General features: G+C 33.7%; 1 protein-coding gene across 3 annotated transcripts in view; it reads left to right on the top strand.

Moving 5' to 3' along the window:
- Window positions 1–905, top strand: part of LOC127838961 (fibropellin-1-like) — a 40,325-nt gene extending 39,420 nt beyond the window's left edge. For all 3 annotated transcript variants that reach the window (XM_052367095.1, XM_052367096.1, XM_052367098.1), the window contains one exon: window positions 457–905. Coding sequence is in view for 1 of the 3 variants with exons in the window: in XM_052367098.1 (XP_052223058.1) it covers window positions 457–543 (87 nt within the window). In the remaining 2 variants the exon portion in view is untranslated. The remainder of the gene's footprint in view (window positions 1–456) is intronic.
- Window positions 906–24,610: the final 23,705 nt, after the last annotated feature.

Here is a 24,610-nt window from a genome sequence, read left to right as displayed (position 1 = left end):
AATAGCTGTCTGATGATTATATATAAGTGTCATTTTATATAGTGTATGAGAACCTTTATTGGTATATTTATTATTTCTTGTGTTGTTATCATTACTATTATTATTATTATTATTATTATTATTATTATTATTATTATTATAGTTATTATTATTATTATTATTATTAGTATTATTATTATTATTAACAGTAGAAGAAGTAGTAATAGAAGTAGTAGTAGCAGTAGACGTTATAGTAGTTGTAGTAGCTTTCTTAATTCACGGTATTTACATTTAAAAATGACTTACTTCATAGATAGAAGAAATTCATACATATTATTGTTTCATTGCAAGTTATTTTAATAAAAGATTAATTGTGCATTAGGATGTTTTGCTGTTGTAATGTGTTTTGTTGTATTATTGTGCTTTAATAGCTCATATTTCGTCATTCACGTTTAAAATGACTTTCTTTTACTACAGTTTGGATTGATATCGTGCCACGACTCCTCTTTGGAGCTGGATACATCGTATCCAAGACGTGTCAGACGTTCGCCTGCAATGTATTAAAAGCAGAACTTTCTTACATCTTCGATAAATAATTAATTAAATTTTCTTTCTTTTGTGTGCTTGTGTGTGGTGTGTTATACCAATATGTTAAACTGTGTATTTACAAGTATTTACATAAAATTGTTTAAGGACATCAACGTGCATAAAAAGCAAGTTAGTAAGTTATTAATAATCAGTTTGCTATGATAGAATTAGTTGCAAAATACGTTAAATTTATTTCGGTACTTTGGTGGAATTGTGTGCTGTTCACATTCAAATTCTAATAAGGGGAGTTAATTAATCGTAATTAATACCGCATATGCACATCTAGTATGCATGTACTGAAAACCACTTATATTGCTACAACTGTGCTCTCCAATAAACTCTTTGCATCATAACATTCGTTTTGCTTTCGTATATACTCACCCCAGCTTATTAGGAGTGTTAATGTGCATGTATGAAGACTGAAGTTTATTACATTCAGAAGTAATTAAAAATGGAAGGATAAAGGAAGTGCACTTGGAAATAAACATATATGCAGAGTTGTAAATGGTATTTACAACACACTACGTCAGAGTTTCTTTGCTAAATTGATGTGTATAAGTATTTTAATGATTTAAACAAAACAACAACCAATCCAGGAATAAAGGACACTTTACTAAGGAGAACAGCTATGTATATTTATCGAAAATGCATAAACAAATATACTTCTTTAGCACTTCATTCAGCTTTAAAACAATCTATCCTTGTATGCTTTTTGAAATCAATTTTTGAAAGATCAAAATGACCCGAAAAAGAGAAATGGCAGAAAATTGGAACCGTGTCCTAAACAATGCAAACATTACTTTAAATTGTTGGACATCTGAAATGTGAAAGTAATATCTAAAGCTTTACATCCTAACGTGTCTGACACATAAAAGAACATATAAGGAATATCGACATTCGGAAAGAACTCCATAAATACTTAGAAACGTGCATACTTTATTCATGAATCTATTTGAAGTCGAGTGATTAAGTAAATTTTGAGAAAATAACCGGACTAAGATAATACTATAATGCTTTTCCCTCGCCACAGTCATCCTGTACTACTACTACAACTACTTCTTCTACTTCTAATACTACGATTAATAATAATAATAATAATAATAATAATAATAATAATACTATAATAATAATAATAATAATAATAATAATAATACTATAATAATAATGATAATATTAATAATAATAATAATAATAATAATAATAATAATAATGTCCGGAAATTTGAAATCGATATCTAATAAGGTTTGCAATATACGCTCAGGAACAATAAATCCGACAGACGAACGGATGACATGATTTACAAGATAAATCTAGTAAGCCTACTCTTACAAATGTGTTCTACGAATGTATATTAATCAAATGTTAATGTTCTTGATGAATCGTTTCATTTAATATTTTTGGTAAAATGAAGTTATTTTAACATTTTTGGTTTTACCGTTTCACTTAAACATTTATACAGTATTTAAACGGACTATGTTTTAAATGCATAAGTACGTGGATTATTTTTTATTCCACGGTATGTGCAACTAATATAAGTGGTTGTCAAGCTAAAAGTATAAAACTGGATAATACATTGAGCGCGTTTCAAATTGATAACATTCAAATTAAATTCATCCAAATGACGCTGCAAAGATGGGATAAACTGACACTACATTGTACCGGTTTAATCTTCACGATCTGAAGATGACACATGTTTTCAGCGTTAGGTCCACAGAATGTTTGTTTTCGTAACGAACATGATTTTTTTTAGAAATGATTGGCGTGATATATGTCAGCTTTATCGAATGATAAGTTAAATAATGAATTTGTTGCTTAAGAAAATATTAATTAAATATATGGTATAGACATCTGTTTTAATATAATTCAAATTAATTTATGTATGTTTCCTTGAGAAAAAATATACGAGAATGTCATACCATCATAACACAGAATCACGTAAAACATTACTGGACACAAACACAACAAGAGCTCCGTTGTCGGTGACAGATGACCCCCCCCCCCCCCCACACACACACACACACCAAAACAGGGCCTTGACACAGGATGTTTTGCAACAAAACTTACCACAAGAGTTTATCTTATCATATTAGTTTGACTTAGCCCTTTAAATAAGTTTATAGTTGACACATAATTGTGCACTTCTGCTAATCATCGTTATAGTAATTGGGTTGAGAATGCTTTAGTATTATAACCAGTGATGTCATAATAATCGAAAAAAAAACGATTAATCGTCGTCGGATGAGAAAGTCAGCGATAATCGATTTTCTTTCCGGAAAATCGATGTCATTTAGTAGATAATCATTGAACAGACTAAAATTGGGATAAACTCAGTCGGGAGTCAGTGGATAGTTTCTGTGTTCGTTTATTACACAGTTAAAAACAATTCCTTTTGTTGATATTGTTGTACATATAACCGTTTATTGCGATATGAACCTCATTTTCCAACATTAAAAGTTATATGAAATTATGTTGTCGCAATACATTCCATGTATTTGTCTTCTGTATCGTGCTTGATACATTCAGCTGAACATGCCAATACTCTGTGAAATTGTTTTGAATATTACACGATTTATAATCGAGTATGTATGCTTGATTTAATTTGATAATCGAATATGATTTTTGTCTGATTTTGACTCACTAAATATAATTGATGGTGGTCTTATATTTTTTTACAAAGCTTTAAATCAGCTATTGAAGTTCTGTTGCACGCGACACACGCTCAAGTCATATAATGACTAAGGCCAATACATCTGGTAATGTATCAGGCGCCATGGTGGCGTCGTTACCCATGAAAATTTTGCGAGGCCAATGTACCTGCTAAAACCAAGGCCAATCGCTCAATCAGCTCACAATTAATCAATCGAACATGATTTTCACATTCAATGTCACAGTGACTTTGATCGTTGACCGAAATTTTAATAGGGATAATATAATGTTTTAGGTAAATGCATCTGCTAAGTATGAGGCCCATCACACAATCCGTTGATGACAAATCGAACGGAAATTAATTTAACACTTAATGTCACAATGACCTTGACCTTTGAAATAGTGACCCCAATTTCAGAATAGTTCATCTATTTTCACACTTATTGTGGCAGTGACCTTTTCATTTGACCTAGTGACCCCAATAAAGACCATCTTCTGTCCGAGGCAGATGCACATGTGATGTATCAAGCCAATCGGTGAATCAGTTGATGAGTTATTGATCGGAAACGATATCACACTTAGTGTGACAGTGACCATAACCTTTGACCTAGTGACACCAATTTCAATATGGGCCATCTACTCGCCAATTCCAATGCAAATGCGAAGTGTCAAGCCAATCTGTCACTCCGTTCACAAGTTATTGATCGGAAACAATTTTTACTCTGAAAAGGGATAGTGACCTGGACCTTTTACCTACGCCAATGCACATGGGAAGTATCAAGCCAATTGGTCAATCCGTTCAAAGGTATTGATCGGAAACAAACTGGTCTGCCGACCGACCCACCGACCGACTGACATCCAGCAAAACACTATAACCCCTCTTCTTCGAAGGGGAGGGGGGGGGGCGCATACAAATACCAAAAACTGAAGACAAATAAAAAACACAGATGTTTGTCAAAGAATGCCCCGCAACCCCCAAAATACACTTTTCATGTTGTCTATCCCAAAAACCTACACATCAAGAAGAAACGAAAATCAATTTATTGTTTAATTGGGCGCCACACTGAAATACGGAGCTCTGAATCGAATGATATTTTTATTTTCCGCTTGTAGTATTTGTTATTATTGTATCCACGTGTTTTTTTTATATAATTTTGGTTGAAATAACGATTTTCGTTTGACTAATTATTAATAAATACAAATAATGAAAATTTGATGAAGTACTTTCCGTTGGGTTTTCTTAAATCATGATGTCGTTTGCTAAGTTTAAACTTTTGTATTCATATCATGTGCTCAGACAAAACTTAGTTACACTATTTATCCCATTTCGATATTTAAAGGCACACACTAATTGAAAGAAAGCCGCCTAAGAAAGTAAAAAAGGGCAAACATAAAAGTGGTGCGTTTTTTACCATACAATGCATGCTACACTAAATGATATACTTAATTATGTTTCATATCCTCTTAATTCTTATTATATTTATAATTCATATATTTGGTGCATTTTTAACAAAGTAAAAAAATTCCATGATTGTCTTTATTGACGTGACCGCATTAAATGATGGCCGTACTGTAATAAACCCATGCAAAGTCCATGTTTATGTCATGTTTTATTATCATTGGAAAAATCTACTTAAGATAGTGTTGGTTTTGTTATTAACAATGCTCACACTGATATGCACCTATCACATTTGGTTTCACAAGCCACGGTGACCTTGGTGACCGTGACCTTTTACCTATTAACCTGAAAATCGACAGGCATTTTCCTAATATTTCAAGACCCAATCATACCAATTTGCATTGCTGAAAGTCATAGCTTATTTTTATGTTTACTCTGGCGTAATCAAGATATTGTATGGAAATAAATGATGCAAGGACCGGCCAAACTACCGACCGACGGTTTGGTGCAGAGCAATGTACCCCGGCCTTTCAAAACGGAGCATACCAATTTATAACGCACAAACTCCTCTCAATTTATCACTCAATATGTTATTCTATGGCCGAATTGTTCCTGTAATCTCTGCGTGGCTTTGGTCTTTAAGGTAGTGAGAGGGATGTTCGCCGTCTGTTCATGGTTAAATTAATGAACTTTGTCACTAAAAAAACCCGCACCGCTTTGTACAAGGAATAGCAGCAAGGCCAAATTCTAAATTTATAATAATATGGTTCCATGCAACTTGAAACAATAATTCTCTGCCATTCAATGTATTGCATCCGCGAAGTTTACTTATTTTGATTTTTTTGGCTTTCTAACAAGGCCGTTTCTTGATGTGGCGAAAGGCTAATCTTTCATTTTTGCGGATAAGATATCGACAACATAATGAGAGGTGAGTACAATTTGTGAAAGGTACATTTGAGATATTGGAGGATAGCTTCGTTTCAAAAACATTCTTCAGGAATAGATACCTGCTCACGAAGGGAAAATTCGCATGTAAGTTGTAGCAATTTTGCTTTCAGAATTTCCATATCAAACACTACATGTCTCCAAAGTCAGTCCAGCATTACCAGCTTTTGTACGGGAGCTTCGACAGTGTAAAACAAATAACGGTTTTTCCTGAAACACCTTTGTCCTGATCAGAAGCGTGCAAAAATTGTTCTTCTTCAGGTACAACGCAATGCTTGGAAGGCTTGGTCCATAATATTTGATTGCAGAATAAAAACTTCGTAGCGAAGAAAACGTCGAGATCTCCTTTTGGTTGAAAATGTGTAGTGCGTTTTTCGGCGCATCTGTCTCAGTTTTCACCATAGTTTACTTAAACAAAGGGAAAAGTAACTGTTTGAGAAGGTTCCCGCAAAGTGGCCTCAATAAATAACTGAATATTTCGAAGTTGTTCAAATACCTACTAAACTAAGCAAAAGGGCGAAGAAACTGTTTGAGAAATATCCCGCAAGTTGGCCTCAATAAATAACGGAATATTTCGAAGTTGTTCAAATACCTTCTAAACTAAGCAAAATAGAAAACGTTATGTCTTGCCTTCAAAAACGCGTTTAAGTATAATCTGAAAAAAGGTTGACTATCTGTGTTGTGCAATATAGCTTAAAGTCAGTACGCAATTGGGACATTCCCACTTTCTCTAGATTTTCGCATACGTACAATTTACATATTTTAGTTCTGCATCTTATACGAGTTAAGGCGTCGGTATCGCCTTTGTGCTAAGAATAACTTAATGTCGAAAAGTCAACATCGGAGCATATAATACTATTGTTTTATTACCAGTTCGCAAAAATGTATTTAAGTCTTCAAAGAAATGTATTAAATGTGAAATATCTATAAGCAGATTAAAATCCAGATTTTAATAAATGCAAAATGCGGCATACATACCATATACCGATGTATTATGTTGAATGGCAAAGACTGACATATATATACAGTCCAATCTCGTTATCTCGAAGTCGGCGGGAACAAGAAAAAATATCGAGATAACGAGAGTTCGAGATATCCGATTAGGCGTTTTCAAAGAAAACATGAGACGAAAATTTACCTTGTTTTAACACCGAAATACCTGCTAAGTGGTCTAATTAAAGCCGTCACCGTGTGGCATAATACTCTCAACCTGATATATACGCGTTTTTACGAGGTACGATTAATTTTGCTATTCAAATGCTTAAAATGACGTTTTAAGTTTTACATAATTGCATGAACACATGCGGTTATAATTTTTCTAAACTGTCGAGTAAACATCCGGTAATGTTGCTATTTAAAGTTATGATGCAATTGACGTCCAAACAAGACGAGGGTTTTCGATCTGAACATGCGTAAATCACGTTCCGGAATACTGAACTGTACATGCATATTTTGTTGTTTGAAATGCTAAGTTCAATCGATTATTAGTACAGGATCAAATAAAAATGAAAAGCCATTTTGAGTCTTGTCTTTATTATCTTTATTACTCAACATCCCCAGATCTACATACAGGCTGTGTATTAATTGCAGTTAACTGATGTTAAAGTGACAGTTAAAGTGACAGGCCTTACTCAAGTGTTAAGGGCTAACGACATTACACACTTGTGATCATTGATGCAATTAACGGATCAATTTCCTACCGCACAGTATCGTGAGCAGCTGGGCGAAGCGGGGCGGTGAAGAATCAAAGAAATTTGTTCTCACCTTTTGCCGACACTGGAACAGTTATTCGCACTTCGAGATAAACCACAGTAAATACATGTAAAATCGGGACTCGGGACAAAATTTTATATCGAGATATCGAATTATTCGAAATAACGAAAATCGAGATATGCGATGTTTATTTATATAGATAAAGAAGGAAAAAAGTTGGGACATTGAACTTACTTCGACATATCGAGAATATCGAGATATCCGATGTCGAGATAACGAGAGTGGACTGTATATATATATATATATTCGTTACGATTATTCATTTTCAATGAAAATATATTTTTGACGTGTGCATGATGATATTATGAGCAATTGAGCTTATATTTACATATATATATAGGATCTGGCACGAGTTGTCATATCATACCATATTGTTTTAAACGAGGTCAGGAATTTTGTTAGTTAGCGAGCCTTTTGCGAGCTAACTAACGAATTTCCTGGACGAGTTTTATCAAATGCTTAACCAGAGAGCAATTTAAGAGTTCTCTACTTCTTGACAAATATTTTGAACCAGAGATTTTGACAACCGCATTGCCTAGCTCTGAAATGTCAATGTTGCCCGCTTGAAATAGTTCAAAAAAGAATTTAAAATGCCAACCTTATCGCATGTTTTATTCATCAAGGGATTATTTTTTTATATATCAATGCAGGAAATAGGCATACATCGAAGTTGATTTAAAATAACAATAACATATAGCTTTCATATGACGTCATAGTCAAGAGTAATGCGATTTTGCGAATGTAGGTTACTGTACATAAACTGTCATAGTCACTCGAAGTTTTGAATATTTCACAAGGATTAAAATGTCATTCGCTATCGCTTTCTACAATTATTATGCGGCGTTTTTGTGGTGTTTCCTGCCTCTCACAACTTGGACATGGCGATGGAGAGTGGTAGCTCGGAGCAGAATTAATGTTGATAATTAAAGTTCCTCCGAAAATGCTTCCAGCGAACATGTTATTCAAACCGCCATGAAACGTGTACTGAGAAGCATGTGCTGCGGAATGCCTTGTGTGTCTTGTGGCCGACATCTGGTTCAACTGACAAGGAAATGGCATTTGCTGGGGATTGCTGGTGTTCGCCAAGATATTGGAGATGCTTTTGTAATGCTGTTCACTGATGTGGCTGAAGTTATTGATGGACTGCAAGTTTCGATGGCCAGTGATCTGCAGGATGTGGTTTGGCGGCAAGTTGTTCTCAGAAAGTTTCTTGACAAGATGCTTTCTGGCACTATCGTTCGTCAGACGTTTGTCTTCAGTGAGACCCGCTGCTTTCGCCATTCTCTTCATTATCGAGATAAGTTTATTTTGTCCGATAGGTTGACGTTTAAACCATTGATCACAAAGTTTGACTGCATCGTGTGGGTTGCAATATAACATGGGTCAGATGGTTTACAATAATCAGCTGGTCTTCTACTTGCATACTCCTTGTAAATTGCAACAGGACATTTTTCGCCAACAATTTCATTCGCCCACATGTTTAGCTCGACTATTATATATGAAATATATTTAGTGGAGCTATCCTACTCACCCCGGCGTCGGCGTTAGCGTTAGCATGAGCGTGCAAATGTTAAAGTTTTCGTACTACACCAAATATTTCCTATGTCCTTTGACATATTGCTTAACTATTTTGCATGCTTCTTTACCAACATGACCCCAACCTATAAACAAGAGCCGACAACTGTATCAAGAATTTGGTAAGAACTATGACCCTTTTTTCCCTTAGAATATGCATCTTATTGATAAATCTATGTTAAAGTTTCCGTATCATCTCAAATATTTTCAATGTCCCTTGACATATTGTTTTCATATTTTGCAAACCTCTTTACCAACATGACCCCAATCTATAAACAAGAGTAGACAACTATATCAAGTATTTTGTAAGAATTATGGCCCTTTTTCCATTTAGAATATGCATATTATTGATAAATCTATGTTAAAGTTTGCGTACCGCCTCAAATATTGTCAATGTCCCTTGACATATTGCTTTCATATTTTGCAAACTTCTTTACCAACATGACCCCAATCTATAAACAAGAGCAAACGACTGTATCAAGCATTTGGTAACAATTATGGCCCTTTTTGTCTTAGTAACTGAATATTGTGTTAAATTGTGTGTTTAGATCCACTTGACTTCTAAAGTATCAAAACTATTGCTTTCAAAAATCAAATATTTTCTTACTATCATGAGGGTACTGTACCTGCCAAGTTCAATTGGACCTTGACCTTTGAATGACCTTGACTCTCAAGGTCAAGAGTAAATTTTAGTTAAATTGCCATAATTTCTTTATTTATGATAAGGTTTTATAAATACTCTGACAAAACAACATTTACACGAATACCACAATGGATTCCAACCAAACAATACCCCACGCCCAAACCCAGAATCCCTGCCCCTCCCCCGCCAACTTTTTTTCCTTTTTTTATTTTTGAAAGATCGTCTTATAAATTACCGCACCCCACATTAAACCCCCCTCTCAACCCCCCTCCCCCCAAACCCAACCCAATTTTTTCTTTCTTTGAAACATGGTTAAAAAAAACAACAAATATTTATTTACTTTATTTTTGAAGGAACGTCTAAACTTCCCACCCAAGCTATTGCTATCAAACTTGAAATAAAATCTTATTTCTTTGTTTTATGTCTTTACAAATGTTCAATATATTTTGGAAAATATACCTGAACTATTACCTTGACATTAGAGAATAATTTGAACAATTACCCCATGATGGCTTACGTTATACTGTCAAGCACTCGAATAGTCGAGCGCGCTGTCCTCTGACAGCTCTTGTTGGTTTAACATCACGTACATCCCTTAGATTTCCCCCTTGCGTATTTTTAGACTGCTTTTCTTCAAATTCTAAATATTCCTTGCCTATATCATCTGTACAAAGCTTCAGGTCGCCACAACACATACTTCTGTGCTCATCGCTGCCCCGTTGGCCAAAATGTATAGTGTTAAAGAACCACAAGGAGTTTATATTGCTCTCCGGGGTGGATTTTCCTAGTTGGTTAGTGTTCCACAGCAGGTCGATTTCATTATCAGTAATTGAATATGCTCGCTGGGGCTTATTTCCTAGACCCTCACGTTTCAGCTGTTTTTGTTTGGCCTGCTACACATCCTTTAATTTCACAAATTCCGAACCATGAATCAGAGAATATTTGTAGTTCTGATCCCGCAAATATCGTACAAAACTGCCAAGGAATGCGCGGAGTGTTGTTGGTTCGTAGTTGGAACCGCCTGGTTTTTCACACTTAGAAAAAAAAGCATAATACTTCGCATAACTCATTTGGAGGCATTTCGGATATATCGTGCGTGATATTTTGTGTTTGTAGAAAGGCAGAAAGTCATTTCATGTCATAAAACGTTTTGGATTGGGTATTATTGCTTGACTACAAAATCATTCACATCATCGTCGGTGATTGTTGCAAACCTGTAGGAGCTGTCAGCGTTCGTTTCGCTAGTAATCAAACTCAGCCTGGATACAGGTAGATCAGTCGCGTAATTGCTGCTATCGATCGAAACTGTGTACAGTACACCTTGTTCTACGTTTTTTGTGCGATAACAATGCATTTACCCCATGCCGTCGATTTTGACAGATGCGCCTAACGGTTTTCGACGCCATAGTGTTGACAAAAAATGTAGAGGAATACATGACATATGTAAATTTGTGATACGGAAAGCCAATACAATTAATTGAAGGTTGTATTAGACGTGTGTACGATAAAAATATATGTAATGGTTATATTACATGGGAAACAAGGAAAAGCATGTGATAAATATTTATACGAATATTTTAAGATGTTTTGGTTGTTGTTTGTGTATAAACTGTGTCTTGGTATCAAATTGCTTGTCTTGTTGAGTCTACCGATCATGTTGTTTCCATTGTTTATTCCGGCGCCTACAAACACGCTATACACAACGAGAGCTGTCAGAAGACAGCGCGCTCGACTTTTCGAGTTCTTGACAGTATAACGTAAACCATCATGGGGAAATTATTCATATTCAATAGGGTCAAGGTAATATAGTCATATTCTAACTGGAAGAGAACAGTAATTAAAACATATTAATCGCTTATGTTTTATAGAAGTAGTACATTATAGGTAATTCTGAATTCAGGTATATTTTCCACACTCTATTGAACATTTGTCGAGACATAAAACAAACAAATAAGATTATATTTCAAGTTTGAGAGCAATAGCTTGGTTGGGATTGATGAACGTTCTTTCAAAAATTAAATAATTAAAATAAATATATTTTTTTTTACCATGTTTAAAAAAATCTGTTTATGTGAAGGGAGTGGTGAGGACGAATAATGTTGTGTGTGCTCATTTATGAGATGATATTTGAAAATAAGAAAAAAAAGAGAAACACATTTTTTTTAGGGGGGGGGGGATTCACGGGTGGGGTGTGGGGTGGTTTGGGTGGAATCCATGGTTGTATGTCAGGTAAGTGTTGTTTTGTCGAATATGAATCAAATCTGATCCTAAATAAAGAAGTTATGGCAATTTAAGCAAAACTTATTTATTTGACCTTGAGATTCAAGGTCATTCAAAGGTCAAGGTCAAATTCAATTTGCCAGGTATAGTACCCTCATGATAGTAAGAAAGTATTTGAAGTTTTAAAGCAATAGCCTTGATACGTTAGAAGTAAAGTGCATCTCAACACAAAATTTAACAAAATATTCAAAGTTACTAAGTAAAAAAAGGACCATAATTCCGTCAGAATGCCAACCAACCAGAGTTATGCAACTTGTCCTGTACAGTCTCCTTATGATATTTAGCGAGTTTTCCAAGTCTGAAAGCAATAGCTATGATACTTAAGCAGTAAAATGGACCAAAACACAAAACATAACAACATTTTAAATTTTCTTAGCATGAAAGGGGCCATATTTCTGTAAAAATGCCAGTCAGAGTTACATAATTTTGCTTGCACAGTCCCCTTATGATTGTTAGTAAGTGTTGCAAGTATGAAAGCAATAGCTTTGTTCTTTAGGAATAAAGTGGACCTAAACACAAAACTTAACCAAATTTTCAATTTTCTAAGAATAAAAACGTAACTCTAAAAATAATGCTGACAGAGTTATGCACATTGACCAACTCAATTGACGTGTTGCCATACAGAATTATTCCAAGTTTGAGTTAATTATCTTTGAAAGTGTTAAATTTATTTGACTTTATAAACAACTTTAATCAATGGCGACGCCGACGCCTGGGCGAGTAGTATAGCTCTCATTTTTCTTCGAAAAGTCGAGCTAATTATATCAAACTCATTTGCATAAGGCCGATACCTCTGTACATATGTTATAAATAATTGCACTAGCCTGATTTTGTTAAGAAAATGACGAAATGTACATGTTAATAGATGAAGCAAGACGGAGAAACGCATGGCGGTAATGTGTTATACAAATACTAACAAACCAATATAAATTGTAATTCGCAAGAGTATTCATTGTTCAAGTAATATATAAGTATCATCTCACGGAATTGATTCGTTCAGACGTCGCTCCTATTAAATAAGTTCCAAAATAACAAAACACGTGATAACGTTCGATTCAAATGTAATTTCACATCATATTATAATTTTGTTTTTCTTAAATCTTTTTTTTAAGTTTCGACCGTTATAATTGATAAAATACCTGCTTATTTTTGCTTCAAGTATAATACAACTTACTATCCTAACGCCCACTTTGGTAAATCTTCGAACACTATATCGAAAAAACCTTTAATGGGTACAGACCAGAAACATCTATTATAAACTACAATTTATACTGGGACGCATGTCCCCATGAAAAAAATGTGGATGTTGGTTTTATGATAGGCAGAATTATGCAACTTCAATATAATGCGATAATAAATTATTGATTTATTATTAAACTATTTTTGGTTTGCTTTAGCGCCGTGTAAAACGTCATAATTTTCATGTGAACGTAAAAGGTTTAACATATAAATTAATTTATTAATTTTCATTGCCCAACGTACGTATTTTTGTTTGACATTATAAAAATTTGACAGCGTTTCTTGTACGGCTTACGCATTACACTTTTTCGATTAATTTTCAGTGATCAACGTACGCGAGAGATCAATGAAACATTATTACCATATGATCAATGTTCCCGGTCAATGGTTAATATATTAATTTTAATTGTCCCAAGTACGTTTTTTTTAGATTGACATTATATAAATTTGACAGCATTTCTTATACGGCTTACGCATTGCACTTTTTCGATTAATTTTCAGCGATCAACGTACAAAAGAGATTAATGAAACATGTTTACCATATGATCAATGGTCCCGGTTCAATATACGGATGCGCTTAAATAAACACGAGTAGCATACAATTGTCTTGCAAACTCCCACAGTGCGGTTATTGGACATAACACGGTTAGATTTCGATGCCATTCAGCGCCCCAAGCATGGTGCGTTTTGTTTAAGCATACACGTTTTCGATTGCTTTTCAGTGTAACACGTACGAGTGTTCTTATTTTAATACTACGCGTATCGGATTGGATCTCAGTGTCCCACGTATAAAAAAAATCCAATGTTTTTTTAATGTGTCATTGACAACAAATATCAATCTGCGATTTTGAATTATAATCAGTTATAAAGTGTGAAAAAAAAATGGGATTGCAATTTCAAATTTAGATTTATTCTGAAAAGGGATTACGATATAAATTAAGTCCAAAGAAGAAGGAACAAAAATCGGGAAAATGTTCGAACAAGCGCTTTCTTCGAATAAATGGTGTTAAAACAGTGTTGTTCAACAGTATTTCATTAATTTACACATGGCAATACGTTTATGCAAGGTCACTATTCTTTAAAAATGCAGTTCATTTTTAAAAGAGCTGGTGCCGTGGCAAAAGAAAACGCTTTCTTTTTACAAGGTCAATCAACACAGCTGATTCTCCTGGATGATTTGGGTGGTCTATAGCATGTATGATAATAACACAATTCTTCCCCAAAATCATATTGCATTGAGTGAGCTATAAAGGTTGCATAAATCCGCATTTTCGAGACGAAGTTATTTAATTGGCAATCATCAATTCTTTAAGTATGTAGTGCCATGTAGTGAGGTATTTAGTGAGACTCATACATGAGGTAGTTTTTCGGATATAACTCCTGTGATGACATTAGTGGCTCTGTCATATGAAACACGCGACAGGTTTCGAATAAAGTTAAGCAGGTTGCGTACTTCGTTTCATTTTAAACCTGTCTTGACGTCCCTACGTTATTGTCTTTGGTATTCATAACCGCGTGACGCATTGCAACTTTTTGTGATTCAACATCACCATTATAAACGTCAGGTATAGTAATACAAGTGCTTGCTTACGACCGGTATGGGACTCGAACTCAAGAACACGTTAATACAAGTGCGTCACTCTTCCAACTGACATATTGATTTGATTCATAATAATATTAGTGCATAACACCTTCATATTGTTATATTTTGAGCATAAAGTAAAAGTAATTTTCATAGTTCGTGTCGTGTTTCCCGCAGTTCCCATAATGGTAAGTATGAACCGATGAGTAGAAAATGGACTTCGCCGTATTATAACACCCTTCAGTCTGATAACAATCCTTTAAAGGGATCTTTTCACGGTTTGGTAAATTGACAACATTTAAATAAGTTGTTTCAGATTCGCAAATTTTCGTTTTAGTTATGTTATTTGTGAGGAAACAGTATTACTGAACATTTACCATAGTCCAATATAGCCATTATATGTATCTTTTGACGATTTGAAAACCTACAAATTATAAAGCGTTGCAACGCGAAACGATTGAATCATTTGGAGAGTTCTGTTGTTGTCGTTTAAATTTACGAAACTACGAAGATTGCTTATATAAGGTTTAAAATACTTAACGTGTGTATACCTGGCGGAATAGCCGAGAGGGCTAATGCATTTTTACTTCAAACTAACTCCAGGACTCCGGGGGTCACTGGTTCGAGCCCTGGTACCGGCTACTTTTTTCCCCTTTTAAAAAATTTTATTCTTGATTTTTTACTAGAGCTTTTAAGATCCAATGTTTACATTTATCAATATAAAACATTTAATGACATACTTCAAAATATGCCAAAATCTGTGAAAAGGCCACTTTAAAGAAGCGTAATACAATAATGCTGAAGCTCATATAAAAGCCGTTGTCAATGTATGATCTCCGGTAAATGTTTCATGAATATTTATTAGTTGCAAAATGTTGTTATATTATATATGTCCATCTTTATGACATATTAACACTCGTTATACTATTTGATTAATTTTATAATTTGGACATTTCATAGGATAGTTTCATAATGGAATTAAAGCAAGGTGTAGTCAATGTAATATCAGATTATGTTTATATGTTTATACGAACAAAATGTAAGTGTAAAATAGTATTATATCGATTGGTTTTTGCCTATCAAAGATTTTATTCAGGTTTCAAGTTTCAACAAAGTGTATGCTTTCTAATTCGATTCAACATTATGCAGACTAATAGACTGAAAATAACGATGACCTTAATGCGCATCGGATAAAAAACAATTGCTTCGCCGATATTTATTTCGTCCACCTCAAAAATAACACATCGTGAATTTGGAGACGCAGAGAAACACGATCGTTTTAATTAATTGTATCATTTTAATAAAACATATTTAGTTGATTAAAATCTTATGACGATTGAATGATAATTATTCCGACCTTTCTCATATAGACATGTTTCCTACTGCTTAACTATATAATTTGAACATATTTATTTTTGCTCGAAAGCCTGATGCTTAATTGAAGAATATCGTGCAAGTCCTTGGGTAGAACCAGTACTTATTGTCTTAATAGAATATCTTTATAACTCTCCAACAATGGGAGGGGAACTCATAACCCTCTTAACTCAGGCGAACACCATATCAACCGGAAACTGGAATAATATAAATGTAACGATAATCAGTATACATGTATACAAGCTTATCCTTTTGGTTTAATGGCTTATGAGTTATTTGAACTCTTAAAATAGAATTGCAAAATTAAACAAAACAGTTCACTGCTATATAGTTGTACTTATTTTGCACCATTTCATGCTTTCTTGTTTACTTGTTTGAATGCTTGTTTATTTACCTAAGTTTGAACTTACTTCCTTGAAATTTGAGAACCCTATTTAATCACAAATCTGAGACGTTGTCTAAATTATGTGTTGTACGTTTCTTCACCCATATTACAACCGTAATTACATTTTTACGAGTAGGATTTAGTAGCCGGAATTACTTGCATGTATTACTTGGATAAACCCCATCCACATAATATTCAAAATGGAAGATTAATTCATACTGGTTGGCACTTTAAACTATTAAATTACAAAAATTGTAATCATTACATCATTCGTTTATCTCGCTTTAAACATGAGGCATAATTTACGAATTAGTTCGGAAGATAACTGAAAACACGTGTTTTTTGTTCATATTTAACATAATGAACTTGAATTTGTAATAATTTAGTATCAACAGAATGAGAATGTTGGCATTTATGTAATTTAAATTACAGTTAACATTTATCAAGAAGTTGTTTAGGGCATCACTCAGATCAGATAAACTGAAGTCCGTCCATTAAGCAGCCGGAATAGCTCGCAATCCCCAACAGTCTTTTGCTTCTCTCGCTGTTCGGTTGGGTGCTGGAGACGGCACACGAAGGTAGCTGCCGTTTATTCGTGTGCAGTGTGAGTGCTCAAGGAAAGCCACCAATGATGATTACATCGCTTCTGTTATATCACTCCGTTGAGTCAAACTCGAAAGTAAGGTTATGGGTGACAGGATACAAGCGGTCATGTTGCCATTTGCCTTACTTGTGTCCCCATGCATGGTTATACTGCATCTGCATGGCCATACGATGCTCACCACAGTACAATTTGACTCCGGTCATTCTTAAATTCGTTGCCGTGTTAAAGCACACGAGGCCAGGGTCGAGACAAACATTTCCATATATTTTACTGGCACCAAGAATCAACGTGACTGTAAAGTATTTACAACTTAAAGAATAAAGGTAAGAAATTAATTTCAACTGTACTCGCCTCTTTCATGTAAATGACTGGAACAATGTTAAACGAGACTATTCGAAAGTTTCAGTATATCATTCTATAACAATATATCCAACATAACTCAAGGGGCGTAAAATTAAAAAAAAATCATTTAAATTGATCTAAAACAATGCAACGTTGGGGTAAACGTATACTCCACAATGTCTGCACTTTTCTATTCACTACATTTCGATTTGATATCTGTCGTGTCGGGCAAATGAGTGTCCTCTCGATATTGAGAAGCTGAAATATGTTCCGGAACACGTACAGGACTTTAGGCTATGGTACGTTTAAACAAGTCGCTTTAAATTTGCAATATGTTTCGAATTTGGAAGTCATACATGGACAAAAATAAGCGAAACAATTACTCTTTTCACATGTTCATGGTGAAAAATCTTTAAAAAACAAATGATGGATATAGAATGTACGTTTTATCGTTTGTCGGCACGCAAACAACTTCAGATAGTCGACCGTTCATTTGTCATCCTTTAGGAATTGTATACTACATATATTTAACTTCTAACCGTGCTCTATTGCATTTGACTGCAATAATACGTTCACTGAATATGCTATGTACAATATCATTACGTATTTACCAGAACGAATTACAGCGTTATTTTTGGTAATGTGAACGAACGGATCATGTAATATTATATAAAATGACTTATCGAAGTTGAATAAATAACTGCTATAACGTCCTTTCGAACAACGACCATGTAAGTCCCGGAAGTTGCGAAGGGTGTAAGTGCGTGCCTTAAGACAAATGTTCAACTCGGCGCAAATATTCAATAATTTGTGTAGGGAATAGTTTTAATGTAAGAGCAAATGTTCGTCATGAACGAAGTCATTCTTGGGTATTACGTGTGTTGCACATGCGGTACGAGCATGTCTTTAATTGTATTGCTTCTTTTGCGATACCTTCCTCTGGTAGACCTTACACGATATTAAATAAAATGATCAGCTAGTGATGAACATGTAAGCATTTTCTTTTAGTATATCACAGTTTGATATATTGCAACAATTACATTAAATATTTATTTGAATGCATAATTGAGCTACCTGCAAACTGAAATCGCAGTATAAAACTTGAAAAAAGCCCGCGTTTCTCTTAGCTCATTATCGATTTGTATGTTGTTGTTTTGTTGTTCTTGTGTGTTCATTGTAATACATGCGAGTTAAGCTGCTTCGTGGGACTGATTTCATAATAAAATAGCAACACATAAATAATGACTAAACGACTTTCTAATACAGTCAATGTACATGTGTGTACATCTCATTGTGAATCAGACATTGCAGTTTGCTTGAAGTAAATCATCTTATTATATCATTTTCATAAAATATTAATAAAAATGAACATGTTATCTTTTTAATGTAATTTATTTTGAAAGTAGCACTGCTCTTCAGAAACGTCATCTTTATTAACAGATAATTACTACGAATAAATGCATTCATAATAGTCATTGTTATATCAGTATCTTTAAATCGGACTCTAAAAATTGAAATTTTCATTAAGAATGATTTACTCGTCAGCAAATTGTTGGAATTGCGCTCAGGGCATCAAACTCTCTGTATTTGTCCTATACTCAACTCTGACTATAGATAATAGACAAACTAATTTTGATAACACACACATCACATATATTCAATTACTATTTCTTTATGAACATGCATGTCTAAATAATTATTTAGTCATATATGCACGACATATATGCTCCTGAGTTACGTGAATTTAAATAAGTATTTTTTCATTATATTTTGGGCATTATATTTAAAATGAGACTTATCAGTATGCTTCATAGTTATATCAATACTTCTTTAAAGTGAATCGGTTCCAAGCCATACGGTATAATCCGGACACATCCCAATTTTGAATTTCTCTAGAAAAATGACATGATTCTATTATTTGATATAGTCTACCATGGCTTTGATGTTTCATAATGTGTTCCTATATGTTAATTAACAACTGACCTATTAACAGCAATACAAAACACGGTATAATAATTGTTTCTCATGTAACGTCAAATGTGTACTTATCAGAAGACTTCGTTTTCAATGGTGCTCTGTTATTTACTTTCATCATTTAAACTACATTCAGCCATACGCATTTTAACGATAACAGCATTATTGATTCAAGTATGTACGGGCATCATTATGCATTTGCTGTGCAAACAAATATTGCTTTGGAACATTTATTAAGTATATTGTTTTTTTTTCAACAGGTTTGCGCAAATATTTGTTTTGATTTAATTCAGTACTTTTACCACCAAAGTGACAGATTGATGATATAATAGCCACGGATGTTAAGTCAGTCAGGCAAAACATATGCATAAATATTGTTAAATTAAAAACGCTGCCTAAAACGGAAATAAATGGTTCTAGTAATCTTTAGCAGTAGTCAAACGATGAATTATAATTAATAAACGAGCGCACAGAACGAGAAGAACACGCGGATTATTGCGCTATGGAGAGAATTTTTTTTATGAAACCCACAGAAGAGTGCATTTGATAATAACTGTGTCGCTAGAAGTTGATAGAGGAAACTATTATTGACAATACATTGATATGTTTGAATGCACTATGCGTTTTATAAACGAATAATGAACACCTTTAGAAGGAGTATGCATACAAGTCATATCCGATACAAGTCCTCACACATTCAGACAAACAGAATTTTATCCAGACGCAATTAATTGACTTGAATATACGTCCAATGTAGCTATAGAAAGATGTGGTGATAAGGCACGTTGGGCCAAATCTAAGGTCTAAATAAAGCTAAAACTAATGTCAAGTTTGGCCGTAAACAAGAAAGTTTGTTTTTCTGATCAAATATTATGCCGAATCTGTATACGGCGTATGGTCCGCCCGCGTGACAACTGGAAAATTCCCATATATTGGTTGCACTTTTAATGAGTTTCATACATTGTATCAGCAATCATTTCTATAATAATAAGTGGTGCTTTTTTGCGTTTATTGAGTTTAAACAACATTAAGTCCGACTTACGATTATAACTTTATCGAAGTATATTTTTTTTACAATCTCCTACCAGACTAGAAATATGTGTAAACTTTTAAATGGATATGTTTGCTTTTGAGAATATGTTATGTTTGAAGTGTATATAATAAACAACAATATTATATTATTTCTTCGTAAAAGTATCACGCAGGGGAAGCAATCAAAATTAATTTCACTTCTGGAATCATGCTGTTTACAAAACTGTCCCAAACCGCAAGTAGTCCGCATTGCAGACAGATGATCCACTTAAGGTATCTCTCGCACAAATGTGTCCATGTTGCACAAGGTTTTCTACTATGTATAAGTTAATGAAGTAATCGACCGTTACACGTGTATTTATAAACATTTTAATTACTTTCAGTGCCTAAATATGTAATGCTGATGTTCATAAAGTTATATTGATATTGAAACACGTTCAAAATGCAAGCCCATTCCGGCTTTCAAAACGCATCCCAATATATTGCTAGTAGTTTTAACACAATTTGAAAATAATAGTTTCGATACGCAGAAACACAAGTTTGAAAGTATCGAATATATGTAATGCTTTTCTGATGTGTTTGTATTGGGTTATTTAAACATAAACAATATAACGCAGGAGATAAATATATCGCATCGTATGTAAACCCGTTTACAGTCGTTGTATGTTTTCAGTAAATATTTGACTTGTATGCGAATGTTAAGGCCCTTGTGCAGATGATTGGCTTGTACAGAGTTTAGCCTTGGATAAGTTGTAAAAAAAATCATGACTTTATGTATGTGTTTTGTTTCATGGAAAATGCATTCCTGAAATTGTGTGATTTCAAGCCCTCTTAAAATATTGGGTAGATCTTGCCCAAACAATCACAGTTGAATGACTTTATTGTGTATTTGATGGTAAAGAAAGGAATTTTGGCTGCGATGAATTTATTTAGGCAGAATGATTTCGCCTTGTCCATTTGCTTAAACTATGGAATAAATATTACCACCTTTTTTTCAACTCTCCTGTAACTGCAGGGTTTATAATAATTCAAATGTTTCCAGTTGAATATTTTAAATGATTATCGTATTAAAGTAGTTCGTTTTTCCCTTAAGCCCTTTGTCTTCCTCCCGCAATTGCACTTTGTATACATGCCCACTGTATGCTTTGTGTACGTGTCCTTACAAGTATTGCGTTTGAACCAGAGTCCATGACTCATGTCTAGTTTCTAGTAAAGGCTTATTGTATGATTCGGTATTCATATTCAAAGAACCAAAATCTATGCCGAGTTTATGTAACAACGGCGCTACGTAGGGAACCGTTTCTGTAAGTAACTTCTACTGTAACGAAGACAGTGCTGTGTGCAATATAATTTGAATATCAAGGTTTATCCTGCGGATCCATAGTTTAAAAAAGTCCCTCTAAAATGCATGCTTTATGTTATCCTGGGCACAACGTGAGCAATTAATAAAGCGTATGCAATTGTCCGTATTTCGTGAAAACGTGGCCAGAAGAGACAGTACATACGTAAATGCTTAATTTTTCTCATGAAGTATGTTTTTCAAATTTTCTTCGTTTTAAGTAGGTTTTGTTTTAACCTAATTATGTAAAGTTATATGACAACATAATAACATTAATTCAATGTAATATGAATAATTCAATAAAAAGTAGATATGTAAATTAATGCGTACATAAGCAGTTGTACAAAAATGTACCAACAATAAATAATAATGTTCTTTTATAAGAACGGTTCTATTAATTTATGCGGACAGTTGGCAATAAAACCACTTATATACAGTTTAATACGTCAATAGCTGAGCAAAAATGAATTCTTACTTTGGTTCCAATCTATTTATACTGAATCAGTTCATATATACCCACACTGATGATAAGCATGTTTGCCGATAGTTGCCTTGCCACCTTCGGAAACTTAAGCTCAATAATTGTCACACTAATGATAGAGGCTTTTCGTGCTTAGAGGTTTATAAAAGGATTTTACATCTTTTTGTTGGTTTCTAGGTTGCTTGTGGAAGTTTATGCTAATATGATTTTATAATAACATTTGCATATGACAAACAATTCTAACATAAAAAGCAATTTTTTTTTTATATACATAAAAAAAACATCGCTATAAACCTACCTTTTATCTTTGGTTATCGGCAAATATATGACGTTTTGTCGATCGGATGTCTGTCGATTCAACCGATCGCATTAACTTCTTCGTAGCAAATTAGTATGAAGATTTTTTTCAATTGACAAATAAACAATGATAACCCCTTTCTATTAATACTTAGAATCATTACAAAGAGTCCAGTTTGAAAGAAAAATTCCTACGCCACTTATCAATAATTGCAATCTTTGTCAATAATAAATACGGAAATTTAGTGATTATGGCTTTGACTGCTTCAAGGTAGGACTAATTTGATATTTTACTGTGCTGTTCAATATAGGTTCGCACTTTCTCATGTTAGTCCTATTGCTTCAATGTCATAGTACGCCGCAAAAGACCGTAATGATTTGGGGTTATTTTTAAATATGAATCAGTTCGTTGTATCAAATGTTTGTTTATGGAATTGAATGTTAGACCATAATTACGTTTTTAACGTAAGAAAACTAAATAGTCGATAACAGGTATAATTATCACAATAAAAAGTTTTATCTCATATATTAAAGCTGCAATAAGTATTTTAAAATGTCCATATGTTTTCATAGTCTATAACTTATTTGTTTAGTGTTTTCACATATTTCAATAAACATTTAAGTATGATGTTTTAATTTTAAGAATGCAGCCTTTGCATTTCATGTTGGTGTCAATCTCGCCACCGATTCAATTTGACAACCTTGATTTGACGGAAATGAGACGACAACCTTAGAATTCAGAAACAATGACAATGAATGTACAAAATGTTATCAGAAATGTAGATGTTGTTTGTCAGTTAGGTATAAGCAGAACCTAAAGCTATTTGGACAGAAAGAAAACGATTATTTGACAGATAATATAAAAATTGCTCTGTATTTTAGAAAAGGAACGTAGAAAGTCCTATCCTAAATAAAATGATACGAAGGAAAAAAATAATTAATACCGGTTGTCTTTGACATTATATACACATGTCTGTACTCTCAACTGTGTAGAGGATATTTGTACCTTGTCATATTTCTCGATGAAACAAACAAGCGTATGGTAAAAATGCATTCCTGATGGTGTCTTCTAAATTTAAATATTTTTTTACAATTTTCAAAATTCGAAAACTCCAAATACGCAGAACCAGCAAAAATATACAATTTATATTTGTTAATGCAATAATACCATTTTGCAATTTAAACAATGATTACAAACACAACATTGATCGAAACATAGCCAAAATAATAAGATACTAGATTATTGAGAAATACTTTCAAAAAATTTTCAATCCAATACACGTTGTCTTTTAAAAGAAAATTGATTATTTTTAATCATAGAAAATCCTCATTGATTTTTTATTATTTAAACATGTATTTTACTGTATTGTTGACTAAAAAGAGCCATTCAAACGGAAACATTGTTTTTCGGTAACAAGTAAATGTGTATTTCTTTGACCAGTTTTCAAAATTTATAAAGATATTGAGCCAAACGGTTGATCACAACAATGGGGTTTATCAAATGCTTGCATGTTCAAGTGTAATATGTAAAAACATATTTCTTCGACTAGTTGGTTGAACTGAATTGCAGGGCCGAGTCGAGATGTCCACTTATCAAGGTACCTATTGTATCAAATAAATCGAGTAGGCTATAATGACTGTGTACCACTTCATGATTTTTATTTGTGTTTGAAGCTCACAAATAATGCCTACGCAATTTTGAAAATCAGTATCGATCAATATGGGCTTCGGTACGGCAGGAATCGTAACCCATGACTGCCTGTGTGGATAACTCCAGTAACTTAAGCAGACGATAATGCTAAAAAGCGTCTGCTTTAATCACCGCATCTAACACAGTACATAGAGTGTATTTAACAACGTGTAGCAAGACAACGTTTGCCAGTCTAGTGTTTATCATTGAAATCTGTACATATTGGCTGCTTTCAGGGAAAACGGGGACAAAAGCCGGATCTCACTTGCTTAATTTTGCGGTGGTAAAAATACTGCTAACATTAACTAGTAGGCTGGGTTTATCTGCCAGTGAATTGCGGCTAACATTAGAGTGTTTATAATATAGATAGAAACACGTGTTTGCGCAGACAGCATTTGGATGTGTATTTTCATGTAAACTTTATTTGAGTCATTCGCTAGCTA

This window comes from Dreissena polymorpha, chromosome 7 (genome assembly GCF_020536995.1).
Source record: "Dreissena polymorpha isolate Duluth1 chromosome 7, UMN_Dpol_1.0, whole genome shotgun sequence".
Taxonomy (NCBI): domain Eukaryota; kingdom Metazoa; phylum Mollusca; class Bivalvia; order Myida; family Dreissenidae; genus Dreissena; species Dreissena polymorpha.
The sequence above is the reverse complement of the archived record's forward strand: the minus strand, read 5'-3'. Positions and strand labels throughout refer to the sequence as shown.